General features: G+C 38.5%; 1 protein-coding gene across 1 annotated transcript in view; it reads left to right on the top strand.

Annotated features, from left to right (window-relative positions):
• LOC135205474 (tetraspanin-4-like) overlaps window positions 1-18,093 on the top strand; it is an 84,781-nt gene that overhangs the window by 31,278 nt on the left and 35,410 nt on the right. The window contains exons 3-4 of the mRNA XM_064236170.1: window positions 7,182-7,364; window positions 17,620-17,775. Coding sequence (XP_064092240.1) covers window positions 7,182-7,364; window positions 17,620-17,775 — 339 coding nt within the window. The remainder of the gene's footprint in view (window positions 1-7,181; window positions 7,365-17,619; window positions 17,776-18,093) is intronic.

Genomic DNA, 18,093 nt, shown 5'->3' with positions numbered 1-18,093 from the left:
CCTTGGCCCTTGTCAGGATTAGCTGAGATTGTGGAAGTCTCTAGCAAGAACAGACTTCTCTGGCAAGAGGATTTGTTTTGGGAGAATCATTCTTTGCCAGATCAACCCTCTACTGACAGTTATTCAAGATATCGCACAGGCGAACGTAGTACGTGTCAGGATAGAGTGGGTTCTGCTTTAAAGCCCTTTACCTTGTGAAGAGAGCCGATATCTTCAGAGGTCTCTCTCTTCCCTCAACCTTATGAGACAAGTGATAAAAAATATATCGGACTCGTAAGTCAATTTGGGTGCAGGTTTTAGAAAGACCTTGGCAAACCCCCTTTTTTTATTGCACGTTTCGGCGAGTCCCTTGAACCATGCTACTCCTCTTTCTCCTCTTTCATTGTTATTGACAGGATTTTATATTATCCTACTCCTATGTGAATATACAAGGGAGAACTTGTAATATTTTGGTACTGGAAGAGACTCATAGGAGCTCTCATTATTGGGTGAGAGGCTCTTTCAAGTACTTCAGCCATACATTACGGCCTTATGTCCAAGGAATAGGAATCTGGAATGATCCTCCTCGATCCTGGATCATTTATTAGGAGAAGCGTATAACAATAATTTGTTGTATTGGAGAATAACGAGGATAGAATTTTCCATTCTCTCGTTGCCCAGGCATGAGGACGGGAAGGAAAGAATATAACAGAGAATTCACCTTAAGACTACGGTATGGCAAAGCGTATACACATACAGAAAATTATTATAATGGTCAAGTGAATTCCTAGTATCCTTACAAAATTTCCAAAATTAATACGGTTTACCACAATGTAACAGTATTATAGAGGATTATATTACGGTAGAGTACGAGTTATATGATGCTCTCATGTCTTCGAGAAGTGATTGGTGAACGGCGAGTAAGATAGAAACATTTTCTTCGTGTTAGAAGCGGTTTCCATGAATTACCAGTATCCTTCTAGGACTTTCCTAGGAAGGACTACGCTTAAAGGGATTGTTAAGACAACACCTACTTAGGAAGCTTTCAATAAGAAAGATCTTACAACCTTTCAGTGCTGTTTACCGTAGGTAACATTATTAAAGGGTTCTAACGCAGCAGAACATTATATTATATAATGCTCTCATGCTTACGAAAGCATGGCTTATTAGAGTACATGCTTAGTGAGAAGATGGATGTAGTAGGGAATTCACTTTAAGACTACGGTATGGTCAAGTCTTTCGAGAAACGCACACAGCCTTTTTTAGAATCGGATATTGCGCAGGAGAAGATGGATGAGTCGGATGGGAAACATGCTCTTCGTGGCAGAATTGTTTCCCTGAATGGACTATACAGGCGGCCCTCGGTTAAGCGGCGAGGGGTTCCGTTCCTGGCCACCGACGCCAAGCGATTTTCGACGCTGAGCGATTTTAAAAGCCTACGGCCGCCGCACACCTTCTTTCGTAACTCTAGACCAGTCAGAGGCACCGTAATCCCACAACGGCGCAATAAGTAAAATTATATTCATGCAGTATAGTACTATAATAATTTACTGTACAGTACATGTGGGTGTCTAGAGTATGTAAAGATATAATAAAGTTTATACAGTGTACAGGTATCTGTAGTGTTCAGGTTACGATCATTAGTTTACGATAGTTCGATTTTATGAGAGATCAAATTACAATGGCCTAACTTTATCCATCTTCTAGTTACATAAGTTCAATAACAGCAAAAGAGAATGGTGAAAGTATGGTTTTAACGTTATACTCGTTGCGTGAACGTGTACAACCATGAACAACGAACGAGAAAACTTTTTTTTTTTTTTTCTAAGTACAACCGAACTGGATAACATCTGTTTGGCTTGTATTTCGATCATCGTACTATAGTGCAACATTACCGTATTTGTTATAAATGGCGTTATGTATAGAATAGAACTGAGATATCTTAATGTAATAACTTTATTCGCTATAGATCAGAGATCAATATAGATTAAAGATCAATCGGAAAATATACCGTTAAATTTAAACCTAATTATGACTGAAGCTGAGAAAACTGTTCAAGCTGCTAATGACTATTATCGTACATCGGCAACAAGGATAAAAACTGCAGTAAACGTCTGCCATCACACACAACCTAGATAAAATTGGGATAAAATAATTTTAATCAAAACTACTGTGCTTGAAAGAACACATTTTACTGTTGGTTTCACGCCGTAGATAAAATCTAAGTTTCTATTACATGATATAAAGGATTACGTATTGCGAACGGAATCGCGTATTTTTTAACGCAATAACATGCCGCCAACGTAATCTGTTAACGAAAAAAATAGTAGTTCACATTCACAACGAGACATATTCAATAAATATTTCCACCTAAAAACACGCTGTATAAGGAAAAATAACTTTGTCTCATATAAGTCAAGTATCTAGATATTCGTTTATGCTAACTAGAGCAAGAGCATTCGCTCAGAATTGCGTTATGGTGAAACAGACTCGTATTCATCAGCTGATTTCAAACCACAACATTGGCCGCTCCGCGGAATACGGTCTTAAGTTTGCCGTAGTATTTTAAAATACAATAATATGAGAATACATATAATATTCTTGGATACAGTGAAATAATTTATAACTTTTTAAAGAATTTATGGAAAAGATGCATAATTAATAAATACACAATGCATTTTTCGGAACTGGCGGACAAGAACGAACATGAAAAACCATCCCCTGACAACGTGGAGCGTAGTTACAAAGGCTGCCTTAATTTGTATCTTATTTCTGTACAGAAATGAAAATACCTTTACGCAATATATTTTCATACACATTTTAAACATAAAAGCATAAACATTTGAAAAATCGACACATCGATCGCTAAATTTGCACACTTCTCTCTCTCTCTCTCTCTCTCTCTCTCTCTCTCTCTCTCTCTCTCTCTCTCTCTAACTCGATATTTTTGGAAGAGCGGCAGACGGCGGCAAAAAAAGTGCAAATTAGCGATCGATGTGTCGATTTCATAAATGTTTATGCTTTTATGTTTAAAATGTGTATGAAAATGTATTACGAATAGGGTATTTTTTATTTCTGTGCAGAAATATGATAAAAGGCAGCTTTTGAAACTCCCCTTCAAGTTATCGACTACGATGTGTTTTTCAAGTTCGTTCTTGTATGCCGCGGCGGCATACAAGAACGAACTTGAAAAACACATCGTAGTCGATAACTTGAAGGGAGTTTCAAAAGCTGCCTTTTTATCATATTTCTGCACAGAAATAAAAATACCTTATTCGTAATACATTTTCATACACATTTTAAACATAAACGCATAAAACATTTATAAAATCGACACTCGATCGCTAATTTGCACTTTTTTTAAATCGATATTTTCGGAGAGCGGCAGGCGGGCTGGCTTACAAGAAAGAACATGAACATCGTATTTGCTATCGTGAAGGGCAGTTTCAAAAGCTGCCTTTGTATCATATTTCTGTACAGAAATAAAAATGCCTTTCACGTAATACATTTTCACACATTTAAACAAAAGCATGAACAATTATGAATCGACACATCCATAGCTAAATTGCACTTATGTAACTCGATATTTTCGGCATAGAACAGCGTCAGAGGCATATATTTACCCTAATACCTACGTAATAACTCTCCATAAATTTGTTATATAATTTGCATAACCTTTATGGTCTGAACGGCATTTCTGCATATGTATGAACTCGTTAGACAACGGCGCTAGCGCGCTGTTAACTGAAATTTGTGCCGTAAAGATACCTTTAAAATGCCTTATTTTTTTAATGAATATTTTTGACGACCGCCGTAAAACCGATTCGCCGTTGAGTGATTGCGCCGTTAACCGCGGGCCGCCTGCTACTACGTATATAAAGTTTTTCCTACTAAGAACGGAAATTAACATGTGAAGGATGTCGGGTGCCATAAAGGCACAGAGGTTCTGGCACATAACCTAAAAAGAATTAGTAAGAAGCGCCAACCTGGCGCAATATGCTAGAAGTGCCAGCCTGGCGCAAATTGCACCAGAAGCGCCAGCTTGGCGCAATGAGCCAAGATCACCTCCATCCAAGATATTTTCTCGTTTTAGCGAGTTATTAACCTAAGAGCGATGCAAAATTTTGCATGTCCGTGAGAACCTGCTCGATTGACGATAGTAACTGTTAACGTATGTCTAACATTTATTGGAAAGAGTTGTGAGAACCTACGGAAAGTCTTCTTCATAGATCTCTTAGCAAGGTAGAAGACGAACAGGCTTCCTATAGACTGCTTCCTTTTCCTCGAACCAAGAGAGGTAGCAATATACGCCATCTTTATTTATAGAAAGGGGAATAAACTTTAGTCTTTTTCCCTAAATATAAATTCTTTACAGATAGTGCCACATGGAATGAGGAGGCTGTCCTCTTCCAATACCTCTGTGAAACACATAACGGTTTTTTCTTCCCTTCCAGAGGGAAGAATCGCCTTGTTTTTTATATGCTATCAAAGAACGCAGTATAAGACTATACGCTGTCTCTACAAAGGGAGTAGAGATAGCAGAGGATTTATATCTCCGGGATCTCATACGATACCTCAATTCGACAAGAATAGGATATCATATACTTTGAGTGAGATAATTGTGTGGCCTTCAGATCCTTGTTCCGACAACATGAACAGCTCCTCATGAAGACATCTTTGAGAAAATTTTTATGAGGGATCTGTGTTTTTCTTGGTCCTAAGCTACCAGAAGACAATTAAATTTTTGATGCTTTGGAATCTCGCATCAGTTTCCATAGAGACTCGGCAATAGGTTCTAACCAGCATAGTATGTCTGGCAAAAGAACTAAAACCCTCTATTACTGACTCAACGTTTTTAGATGGAAGTTTCGTTGTCCAGAAAAAGGGGGGGGCTTACGTTTTCATCTACAGATGAAGAAATGGGTTTAACGTTTGCCTATAGAGTCCTTAGGTTGCGATGAGGGCTCGAAATACTTCTCAGAAAGTTTTCAGAGGGATACAATAAGAGCCAAGAAATCTAGGGTCCTCCCAATTTCAGCTCGGAGTCTCCTTCGACTTCCAGACTCCTCCCCTTCCTTTGAGCAAGGATAGGGAAGATTCTGCAACGAGAAACCTCATCACCAGGTAAGAAGAGATCTCTATAGCAACGGAAGTAATCACGAAGGTTCCTCCTAGGAGAAAGACTCTTCTCTCTCGTATGGTTAGATATACCATCGTCTATGGATGTAACTGATGTATATCACCTCCCCTGGCCGGAGGCCAAAAGCTAAAGAAGGGAAGAATTTCTTCCATTCTTCTCCATTCTCCTGATAAATTTGTGGTTGTTCAAGACATTCAGACAATATAAAGCCAACCAGCCAACTAATGACAAAACAGGCGAAAATACGCCGGAGACAGACAGTTGCAATGAACACTGTCATTGTCAGTTGCGGAGAAAGAGCGGGCCTCCAACCAGACGAACAAATCGGCCAAAGAAGAGGGTCCGATGTGGATATTGCCAGACAGCCTCGAGACTTTACCATGCTCGAAGCTCCAGCAAGTGGGGAGGAGCCAGCCAGGCGTCAGGCGCCAAAAAGAGCCTGCTTTGAGTCAGGCGCGAGGCGCCAGCCAGGCGCAAAACGCCAGCTAGGCAAGAGGCGCCGGCCAAGCGCTAGGCTCCAACCAGACGAAAAGCGCCAGCCAGGCGCGAGGCGCCAGCCAGACGCCAACTAGGCTCTAGGCTTCATCCAGAAGGGATACATTTCAAAGTAAGCACTGGTCTTCTTTGAATAAAGTGTGAAGCCCTTCATTAGTAACTTGATGATTCCCTCAAACAGCTGAGAATTTAAAAAGCACATGAAATGCGAATCTTTATGAATTCTTGTTCTTTCCTAACAATATGTCATGAGAACATATTAGCTGTCACTTACGGGAGATGCAACTCGGTGTTGACTTCCCATTAATCGAAGGAAGTCAAGTTTATCTAAGAGAGATCCTTCTCTCTGGATTATACGTGTCTGCGGATACGTTGCTGGGATAGGGAGCCGACACTGATCCTTAACTAGTGAGTTAACTTTTGTTTTTTAACATTGTATTTTCTTTGGGTTGTTTGAAAGGAGTTTGGGGATAATTTTTTCAAATTAAGCACGAACCCTCGTGTTAGGATCAGGTGATCGGGATCGGTGTTGTGCTCCTTAATTTTGCCACCAGGCACAGGTGTATTGTCATGTAAGTGGATAAGACCCCATTGACAAAAGACCTTTAGATTCTGTCGAGTAAGTGGATAAGACCCCATTGACAGATCTACAAGAACTCTTAGCCATAGGTCACATCCTCGCTGAGGCTCTTGAGACGAAGCAGACTCCGAGCAATAGCTAGGAAGTCAACCCTTCGTCTAAACACATAGGAACCAAGGTTTTATTTATTTATTACCTACAACGTATGTTGTTTACCGTTCTATTCAGTAACTAGCTGTCTTTTACCCTCCTCCAATGGTGTGAATCAGCTATGTATATATCTGACAGGTAAGTTGAATGTATAAAAATGATATTGTCATGATACAATAAAGTTTTATACATACTTACCTGGCAGATATATACAATTAATCCGCCCACCCAACCTCCCCTCAGGAGACAAGTGGAAGAAAAATCTGGATCTAGAAGGTAATGGTTCCTATTCCTGCCACCCAGCGGCAGGCAGGTAGATCACCTGACCCACCTGTAGTGCGTGCCGCGAATTTCGAATTTCTGTCGGGAAGACGGAGTCTATAGCTATGTATATATCTGCCAGGTAAGTATGTATAAAACTTTATTGTATCATGACAATATCATGTTAATAACTCCTCCTGGAGGCGGAGCTGCATTCTTGCTAGAAGCTAAGTAAGTTTGGTGCGAGGTAACAGGTCAAAGATTTTATGACAGTCTTTAAGATTTTAATTGCGATGGTGTTATGGTTCAACTTCCTGTGACTAAGGTTTTTTGATCAAATTCTGGCTCACACACCAAAGCTCAATTCTCTTTTTCTCTCTCTTCCTCTTTTTCTTTCACGTTATTTTCACTGTACATACTCTGATTATTCTTTCTCCTTCTCTTTCTCATTACTTTCACTGTACTTGGATGATTCTCGCTCTCTCTGTTTTTATGCTACCCTATCTACTATTATTTCTTAAAGCTATCATTACATAATTTTTTTTTTTTTTTTTTTTTTTTTTTTTTTTTTTACAGTGTCTCTCCCTCCTCCTGCTTATGGTGGTGACAGAACTGTGTGGGACAATGTTTGTCTACAAGAAGCAGAACATTTTGGGTGAGGCGCTTAGTTCTTTCATGAATAATTCAATGGAAGCTACTGCCAGTTCATATGGAACAGACCTGTCAAACACACAGCTTTGGGATGAAATCCAAAGTGAGGTAAGTACTATAGGTATAAACCTTTCTTATGTATGCAGGTTGATTTAGGAATTGTACTTTGATTTTATTATTGCACTTGATAGTTGTTCATGTACGAAACAAATCTTCAGTCTTAACATTAGGATAAATACTCAGCACCAGCTGGAAACCGGTAAAGTTTTAAAATAATTGTGTACGCAAAGACTATTGGCATCTGTACTTGGTCACAAGACATGTGGAGCCACCCACATACCCCTCTTTAACTCGTGACCCCGTTAGTTATTTTCTTACCGCCTTTAAGAGAGGACATGCTTTGCCTCCGTCCTTTTAAAGCCGGTTTAGTTTGCCCCCTGGTGTTTTGAATTTTTTGTTTGGAATTCCCAGGCATGTGAACATGAAGCCTTCTCAGGCTTTGAGACTTCCTGGATATCACAAGAAGCAGATAAACGCCCAGATATTTTCTTCGACGATTTTGACGTCGAGGTACTTCTCGGGTAGTAAGTCGTAGGTGCAGAAACTCTTAAGGTACAGATAATTCGTTGCCTGACTAATTGTGCTCCTTTCCCTGCTGGGAGAGGTGTGCATCGCCATCTTGTTTTCGGTCCAGATACGTGGGCAGAGATGATGCAGGTGTGCGGTCGGCGTTAGGCCTATCAGGAGAACCAACCAAAGAAGGATAGTTGGTTTGCTATATGACATCGAACAGCCATCTAGGGTCCCACATGATGGATGTCCCTTTTATCCTGATATGCACTGAATGGCGGTCGGATGCGTCGCATCTGTAGAGAAGCAGATAGTGCAACACGGCAGCCTTTAGAGTCAGGTTGCTATTTCTACGAGAATAACAACAACAGCCTTGCACTTCTTGTAGAGTGCTGGCTTTGCATTCGAGATGCTCAGTGATGTCATAAACATGGCGCCCGCCTCGATGTCACTTCACAGCTGTGGCCTACATGGAGACATGCTTCCTTTTTCACTTCGAGGTACAAGAGTACTTTACAACTGTGCTTTCAGATTTGGAGATTTTTAAACGCACATTGTTTTTGAGAGAAATTACAAGTGTTAGGAGATATAACAGTCACATAGTGGAAAAGACGCAAGTCTTTCCTCTGTATCCTTACGCTTTGGCGTCAACAAGCTTAGGTGACTGGCTTTGACGCCAGTGCGTTCTTTTGCCAATCCTGGAAGAATAGGGACTTTGTAGCTGATCCTCGAGCCAAGAGGAGAAGTTTCTTCTCCATTTTCGAGCCAGGACTGTTACATCCCTTATTATATGAAAGCACAAGAAGTAGTTGTAATTGTCAAACAAGTGGATGATGGAAGCTTAGTCTAGTGTGGCTGTGAAGAGTTGGAGAATGCTAGAATCAGGAGGAAGGAGAAAACCAACAGTTTCTGGCTTGGTATGCGGAGGAGATTGATTTGATTCGTCAATTCAATCACCTTTTGGCGAGCACGGAGACACCTGCCAGTATGCTTCCTCCGGGGATTGACATGGTGTTTGGATTGAAAAAGGATACAAAGGTGTCGTATGAATTACCTTGTTCAAGCCATGTGGAGTCAGTTTTACAACACACAAATGCACGGATTGCTGGAAGGCTATGGATTCCTCTTAGTAATTGAATACAGCCTCCATGGTGGGAATTAACCCTTAAACGCCTATTGACGTATTTTACGTCGAGATAAATTGTCTGTCGGGTGCCGATTGGACGTATTTTACGTCAACGTAGAAAAGTTTTTTTAAAAATTTGCAGAAAAATACTTATAGGCCTACCAGCCAAAAACTTTTGAATCACGCGCCTTGAGGGATGCTGGGAGTTCACGGATTAAGGTGTTTTGTTTACAATCGTTACCCAGGCGCACAAGCGCGAATTTCTTTCTTGTCGCACTAAAAAGTATCAGTGACACATCTCAGAAATTATTTCGTCACTTTGACATAATTTTTGCACCATTTTCAATAAACCGTTACATGGAGTATTATATATGAAAAAGTGCGCAATTTCATGTAGAATACAACAAAAAAATACTCATGATTGTAGCTTTTATCAGTTTTGAAATATTTTCATACAAATAACAATGTGCCAAAATTTCAACCTTCGGTCAACTTTGACTCTACCGAAATGGTCAAAAAACGTAATTCTAAGCTAAAACTCTTATATTTTAGCAATATTCAATCATTTTCCTTCATTTTGCAAGAGATTGGAAGTCTCTAGCACAATATTTCGATTTATGGTGAATTTATGAAAAAAAAACTTTTTCCTTACGTCTGCACGGCAACTCTTCCGAAAAAATCATACGTGCGATTGTCGTAATGTTTGCACCATTTTAAATTTGCCGTTACATAAAGTTTAATATATGGAAATGTGCGCAATTTTATGCACAATACAACTAAAAACAACCCATGGTTGTAGCTTTTTATCAGTTTTGAAATATTTTCATATAAATAACGATAAGTGCCAAAATTTCAACCTTCGGTCAACTTTGACTCAACCGAAATGATAAAAAAACGCAATTGTAAGCTAATATTCAATCATTTACTTCATTTTGTAACAAATTGGAAGTCTCTAGCACAATATTTCGGTTTATGGTAAATTTATGAAAAAAAAAAAAAATTTTCCTTACGTCCTCGCGGTAACTCTTCCGAAGAAATCATATGTGCGATTGTCTTAATGTTTGCACCATTTTAAATTAGCCGTTACATAAAGTTTTAAATATGAAAATGTGCGCAATTCCATGTAGATTACAACAAAAAATAATTGAAGGTTGTAGCTTTTCTCATTTTTGAAATATTTGCATATAAATCACGATAAATAGAAAAAAAAACCACGTTCGGTCAACTTTGACTCTATCGAAATGGTCGAAAAACGGTATTGTAAGCTAAAACTCTTACAGTCTAGTAATATTCAGTCATCTATCCCCTTCGCGCGCGGATTCTCCGCCGCAAATCTCCGAAATTCGTATGTCGCATTCTCGGAATGTTTGCTCCGTTTCTTATTAGGCGTTTCATAGAGTTTTATACGTATATGAAAATGTGCACAATTTTATGTCGAATACAACTGAAAATAATTGAAGGTTGTAGCTTTTCTCATTTTCGAAATATTTGCATATAAAAAAGTATATACAAAAATTTGACATTCGGTCAACTTTAACTTGTCCGAAAGGGTCAAAAACTGCAATTGTAAAGCTAAAACTCTTACAGTATAGTAATATTCAATCATTTATCTTCATTTTGAAACAAATTGGAAGTCTCTAGAACAATATTTAGATTTATGGTGAATTTTTGAAAAAAACATTTTTTTGCGTCTGCGAGTTACGAAGATAATATTTTCTCTGTGTTGCTTTGATCGTTTTACAATGTGTTATGTACCAAAATGATCGCAATTTAGTGTACAATATAACAACAAAAAATTAACTCTCTAGCTTTAACCATTTTGCTCACAGCGCGATTTGAATACAATTATATATGAAATTTTGTTTTCGCGCTATCATATATCGCATTATTTACATATGGTAATGATATTTTTTTTGTTTCTGATGGTTGCATACTAAACTTCAAGCAATTACAAAAAAAGGAGCCAAAAATGAACTCTTAATCTTCAAAACTAAGCGCGCTGTGATTTTTTTTTAAAAATATTTTTTCCGCTTCGGCCCTCACTCCAAGACCCCCTCGGCATACGGGAGACGATTTTTATTATACCCCTATGGCGTTTAAGGGTTAACCGACTTTGGGTTGACTCCAGAAAACTTCAAACCTTTACAGGTAAGAAGAAGTCCCTTGTTTTATATACTTGTTGGTATAATCTGGTTTGTTCCTATAAGAATATTGACCAAACGCTTCGACTCTTACACAAGTAGTTAAAGTTAATCGTAAGCTTGGTTCCTTAGAAGTAAATTACTGTAGAACCATTCTTCTTAATGAAACCGCATGGAATCTTAAGTTAAAAGGAGGAAGTGAACTTCTTTCTTTCGCCACTTAAGGTAGACAAGCCTAAGTAGGGCACTTGTAACCTAAGATGCTATAGCCAAGCTAATTGAGTTATACCTTTTAGCCTAACAGGTGGTTAAATTTGTAGCCTATTCCAGCCAGTCCGAGTCTACTGCTACTATCTTAGTTAATCTAAGTACGTAGTAGTTCTTAGCTTAGTCTGTCCGAACTAACTGGTTTGGGAATACATGTGCCGGCTTAGCCTAGTTAACGGTTGCGGTTTGGTTTTCGAACCTGCATTTACTATCTTAGATTAGTTTGAGTGGTACAGTTCTTAGTTAGCTTAGCCTATCTCATAGGTTAGATGGTTCCGACATACATGTTGTACATGTCAACTTAGCTTAACAGTGGGTTGATGACTTAGCATGGTCTGGCTACTTGAACATGCCTTTACTATCTTAGCTTGGCTGAAGTAGTAAGGTTATAAGTATAGCCGAGCATAGACTAGTGCCTAGGCTACCCATTTGACACACTTTTACCACCTCAGCCTAGAAGGTTGTGGTTGTAGCCTAGCATGGATAGCCCAAACTTTCTTGAGCGACTTTACCCTTACCTAAGTCATTTAGTTTCTAGATTAAGATAGTCTATACTAGCCTAGACTAGTTAAGAGTACATCTCTGATGGACTTAACTTAGCCTAAATGATGGAGGAGTTAGCCTAGCCTAATTGGGGGAAGAGTTAACCTAGCCTAACCTAACCAAGCCAGTGTGAACCTGGTCTTGCTAACTTAAAATAAGTTAATCAATTCATAATTGACTATACCTACTTAGCCTAGTCCAATGGTTGTTGGCTAGATTACCTAGCATCTGCAAATGGGTCTCTTCCATCCTGGCCTAGTTTCTATATTGAACTCGTGAACCTAACATGGAGGGTTTGAGCTTCAGTTGGCTGAAGTAAGTCATTAGAACCTCATCATATCTAGAAGGAGAAGGAAGGGAATTTCCCATTCTTCAAGAGTGAGGTGGGGTGAAGTGACGTTGGGTACAATTCGGTGCTAGGTTATTCAAGAATAGCACCATGGTAGTTTCTGGCAATATAAGATTTCCCTTTGGAAGGTAGCATATTGAACATATGCCTGTATATTGTAACAGATCACCGCTGAGGGTGTTTCGTGGGTAGAAAGTAACATTTCTTGTGAAAAATGAGCCATGTCCTGTTAACAGGTTAATTCCTTGGACAGGAGGATAATTAGGACGTGTCTGAATAGAATATATTATCATAGGACATTCCCCTGGGGTTTTCCTATGATATGGTCCATATAATTGGAAAAGTTGAGTGTGTCTTAGTTTTTACAAGAACACTGAGATGATTAATAGCTCTCCTAGGGCTGGCCTGAAGGATTGGATATTTTTTTTACATGGCTAGGAACCAATTGGTCACCTAGCAACAGGACCTGCAGCTTATTGTGGGATCTGAATTGCACTATATTGAGAAATTAATTTCTATCACCAGAAATAAGTTCCTCTGATTCCGCGTTGGCCGAGCCGGGAGTTGGACCTCGGACTGCCGGTTTGGCAGATGAGTGCACAAACTACTCCTCCAGAGAGGAACTCTTATAACTGAAAAATCATATAAGAGCTATCTCAGGGGTTTTGCCCTTCGAGGAGCCTGAGGATACCATTTGGGATACTGGGAACAACCTGGAGGTTACACAAACTCTGTGTTCTACCTGCTCCTCCATGTCCTGAACAGAAGAAGGGGTTCCAGTAATTAAGGAGGACCCAGGATGAGTGACTGATAAAGTTTATCTTAGCACAATCATCGCTACCGGGTTCGTGTGGGGAAGAGTCACCACCGATAGGTAGAATTAATATCGCAAGGTCTGGAGTTTGCCCAGTATCCCTTTTCAAACTAATAGTTAAGATTTCGGGTGTAGAGTGTCATCTCGGATGTAACACAACTCCAAAGGTCTTCGGCTCACATATACAGAATGACTCTTTGGCCATGACTGCCTGTATAGAGGAGGTTTCTGTCCATTGAAGACATTCTGTCTGTAGACAATATTGTGGAGAGGTTGTCAGAACAGAGGGAAGTCTCTGTAATTACATGTATGGTGATACACATTGGAATGGTGATTGGGCATGTGAATATCACTTCACACTGAGTAATCTTCAGATGAATCAGGAGCAGTGAACTGGCTGGGGCACATAAGAACTCCGATCTGGTAAGTGAAAACATACTCCTTATCAGAGTAGACTCGATGGATTACCACCAGGCATATACATCAGTCACGTTACAGGAAACTGACCGTGGGTGGTGGTCTTCCTCTGACCTTGGTAGAGTGAGAGTACTCAATAGCCAGGTTTTTTATGTAGACTCAAAAGTAGTTAGGAACAAGTTCCAAATTGCCCCAGAATCCGGGATAATGAGTCAATGCAGCACAGGTCATGGTGACAGATACATTTCTTAGTCATGCTCAGTATGGTGTGAGTTTGCGTAAGAGACCTTCAGGAGGGCCGTCTTTGACTTGTCAAAGTACTCTGTGGTTATATAAAGAACTACGTCACCTAGAACATAAAGGTGGTAGACGTAAAGGAACAAGCCAAACAGAGGCGATCGGTCAAGCCTACTCCTTGTTGTCAAGTTGTATCAATGGGCTCATACAGAAGAGAAGGTCAGCAGAGGAATTTGTGCCTTCTGGCAATTAAGAACATATTTGTTAAAATGATCGTGACGGTTGGTCTGTGACTGTATCGAAGCTCAAATTTAGCAATGTTAAGGTGTCTGTCTGTTCATTGAAATTTGAGAGTTGGTTCATTGTTATGACAAACCACTTTTAATTTCCTGTATATAAATAAGGTTGCCCATAGGTGTCATTAGACACAATTTCCTTGGGTCCTTTGGTGGCTGCTCAACAAATTGTGTAACTCATCTAGCAGCCCTGGCGGGTCAGTTGGTATCTTGTCTACGATGATGGTATGAATGTGAAATGGAGGAGATAACTGGCCTCTTTCCTTTTCAAATTTCTGTCTCCTTTACTTCGGGCAGTAAGAAGAGAGTATCATCATAAGCTGGAACGGACAAGATACAGGTGAGTGAAGTAGCCATACTGTTAGGGTTAGTATCAGTAAGATACCTATCAGTAGCAGGACATTCCTCTCGTTAGCAAGGGGGAGAGGAATGATAACAAACATACATGAGTGGATGAATTGGTTTGTTAGTAGAACAGATCTTATCTTCCTCAGACCCAATGAACTATGACATTGGGTAGCACCCAGAAGTCTGACTCTATGATATTCATATATGTCTTAGATTCTGAAATACTGGTCAGTTGTTTTGTAGAATGCTGGTACTATTCAGAAAACTGATCAAAGGTGGCAAACTCCCAGTTGGTTAACCCTTAAACGCCGACTGGACGTATTTTACGTCGAAATTTTTTGTCTCTCGGGTGCCGACTGGACGTATTTTACGTCGACATACAAAAGTATTTTTAAAAATTCGCGGAAAAATACTTTTAGGCCTACCAGCCGAAAACTCTTGAATCACGCGCCTTGGGGGATGCTGGGAGTTCACGGATCAAGGTGTTGTTTTGTTTACAATCGTTACGCAGGCGCGCAAGCCCGAATTTCTTTCTTGCCGCACTAAAAAGTATCTGTGACACATCTCGGAAATTATTTTGTCACTTTGACATAATTTTTGTACCCTTGTAAATTAGCCGTTACATGAAGTATTATATATGAAAATGTGCGCATTTTTATGTAGAATACAACAATAAAATACTCATGATTGTAGCTTTTATCAGTTTTGAGATATTTTCATATAAATAACAATAATTGCCAAAATTTCAACCTTCAGTCAACTTTGACTCTACCGAAATGGTTGAAAAACGCAATTTTAAGCTAAAACTCTTATATTTTAGTAATATTCAATCATTTACCCTAATTTTGAAACTAATTGGAAGTCTCTAGCACAATATTTTGATTTATGGTGAATTTATGAAAAAACATTTTCCTTACGTCCGCGCGGTAATTCTTCCGAAAAAAATCATACATGCGATTGTGGTAATGTTTGCACCATTTTAAAATTAGCCGTTATATAAAGTTTTATATATGGAAATGTGCGCAATTTCATGTGCAATACAACTAAAAACAACCCATGGTTGTAGCTTTTATCAGTTTTGAGATATTTTCATATAAATAACGATAATTGCCAAAATTTCAACCTTCGGTCAACTTGACTCTACCGGGGGGAAATGGTCCCCCGAAAAAACGCAATTGTAAGCTAAAACGCTATATTCTAGTAATAGTCAAGCATTTACCTTCATTTTGCAACAATTGGAAGTCTCTAGCACAATATTTCGATTTATGGTGAATTTATGAAAAAAATAACATTTTCTTTACGTCCGCGCGGTAACTCTTCCGAAAAAATCATACGTGCGATTGTGGTAATGTTTGCACCATTTTAAATTAGCCGTTACATAAAGTTTTATATATGAAAATGTGCGCAATTTCATGTAGAATACAACAAAAAATAGTTGAAGGTTGTAGCTTTTTCTCATTTTTGAAATATTTGCATATAAATCACGATAAATACACGTTCAGTCAACTTTGACTCTACCGAAATGGTAGAAACGCAATTGTAAGCTAAAACTCTTACAGTCTAGTAATATTCAGTCATTTATCTTCATCTTGAAACAAATTCGAAGTCTCTAGCAAAAAAATATTTAGATTTATGGTGAATTTTAAAAAAATCTTTCCTTCCCTCCGCGCGCGGATTCTCCGACACAACTCTCCGAAATGCGTACGTACCATTCTCGGAATATTTGCTCCGTTTCATATTAGGCATTTCATAGAGTTTTATATATGAAAGAAATGTGTGCAATTTCATGTAGAATAAAAAACAAAAAATATTGAAGGTTGTAGCTTTTCTTATTTCCAAAATGATTGCATATAAAAATATATATATAAAAAAATTCGACATTCGGTCAACTTTAACTCGTCAGATATGGTAAAAAAACTGCAATTGTAAGCTAATACTCTAACAGTATAGTAATATTCAATCATTTATCTTCATTTTGAAAGAAATTGGAAGTCTCTAGGACAATATTTAGATTTATGGTGAATTTTTGAAAAAAATATTTGTTTACGTCCGCGCTTTACAAATTAATGCATTATTTTGTGATAATATATTCTCTGTGTTGCTTTTATCGTTTTACAATGTGTTATATACCAAAATGATCGCAATTTAGTGTAAATCACAACGAAATAAAAAGTAACTTGTTACCTTTAACTGTTTTTGCGCACAGCGCGATTTGAATACAATTATATATGAAATTTCGTTTTTGCGCTATCATATATCGCATTATTTATATATGATAATGATAATTTTTTTCATTTCTGATGGTTGCATACTAAACTTCAGCCAATGACAAAAAAAGGAGCCAAAAATGAACTCTTAATCTTGAAAACTAAGCTCGCTGTGATTTTTTGAAAAAAATATTTTTTCCGCTTCCGCGCTCACTCTGAAACACCTCCGGCACACGGGAGACAATTTTTTTTTTACCGCTTCGGCGTAAGAGGGTTAATAGTACTTACCCCCCACCAAAAGTAAGTCTATCCTAATGTTAAGACCTAAGGTTTGTTTCGTATATGAACAAATGACAAATTTTTAACTAATTTGTATTTTTCATAACTTACAAACCTGAGGTCTTAACATACAAAGGCCCACCTCTAACCACCCCTCTATCAACTACCCTGGGTTGGAAGAATAACTAACAGGGTCACAAGTTAGAGAGGTATGTGGGTGGCTCCACATGTCCTGTGACCAATCACAGATGCAAATAGTCCCTTGCATACAGAATTATTTTAAACTTTACTGGTTTCCAGCTGGCGTTGAGTATTTATCCTAATGTTTAGACCTCAGGTTTGTAAGTTATGAAAAATACAAATTGGTTAAAAATTTGTCATTTTTCAAATAAAAGGTAATTGTTCAAACAGAAATACAAAACTGCACCCTGTATGTAGGAATGTCTTTCAGCATGGTGAGGTCATTTAGAAAGCTTTTCTTGAACTACTGGACCAAAAATGACAAATATAGTGTAGACTAAAGTTTGTTCAAACTATGGCACCAAAGGCAAGGATATCACAATACGAGTTCAAAATTTATGTAAGATTTTATCAAATTACTATTATGTTGTGTTTGCTTAGTATAGGTTTAAGTCTGTTGGAGCCATGGCCCCAAGGACCATGCTTGGACAACAAATATTATAGTACACAATTTAAATTGATGAAGAGCAAGGGGAGCTTTATGACTCTTGGGTTTTCTGTATAACATTAAAACATTTCCCTTTTATAGATGAACTGCTGTGGCATAAATGACTACAAGGATTGGTTTGGTACTCCCTTTGGTAATGGTACTGATGTTCCTGATTCATGTTGCCTTCTTGTTGAAGAAGGCTGTGGCAAAGGGATGGCTAATGCTGTAGATCCAGATGATGACATCATAACAGAGGTATGGTCTTTTATTAAAATGTTCTCAAGCTGCAAACATCTACGATAATGTGCTGCTTTATAGTACAATATTTCTTTTTTATACTATAATATACGTATAGTGGTTTGCACAATACTTGTTGGTACACATTAGCTATAGCGTAAATGAAAATGCATGTCATAGATTTTGGTAAATAATTTTGCATTACCTAGCCCTCTTACGCCGACTGGACGTATTTTACGTCAACTTACAAAAGTTTTTTTTAAATTCCTCGGAAAAATACTTATAGGCCTACCAGCCTAAAACTTTTGAATCACGCGCCTTGGGGGATGCTGGGAG

This window comes from Macrobrachium nipponense, chromosome 24 (genome assembly GCF_015104395.2).
Source record: "Macrobrachium nipponense isolate FS-2020 chromosome 24, ASM1510439v2, whole genome shotgun sequence".
Taxonomy (NCBI): Eukaryota; Metazoa; Arthropoda; class Malacostraca; order Decapoda; family Palaemonidae; genus Macrobrachium; species Macrobrachium nipponense.
Note: the sequence above shows the minus strand (reverse complement) of the source record. Positions and strands in the feature narration are given on the sequence as shown.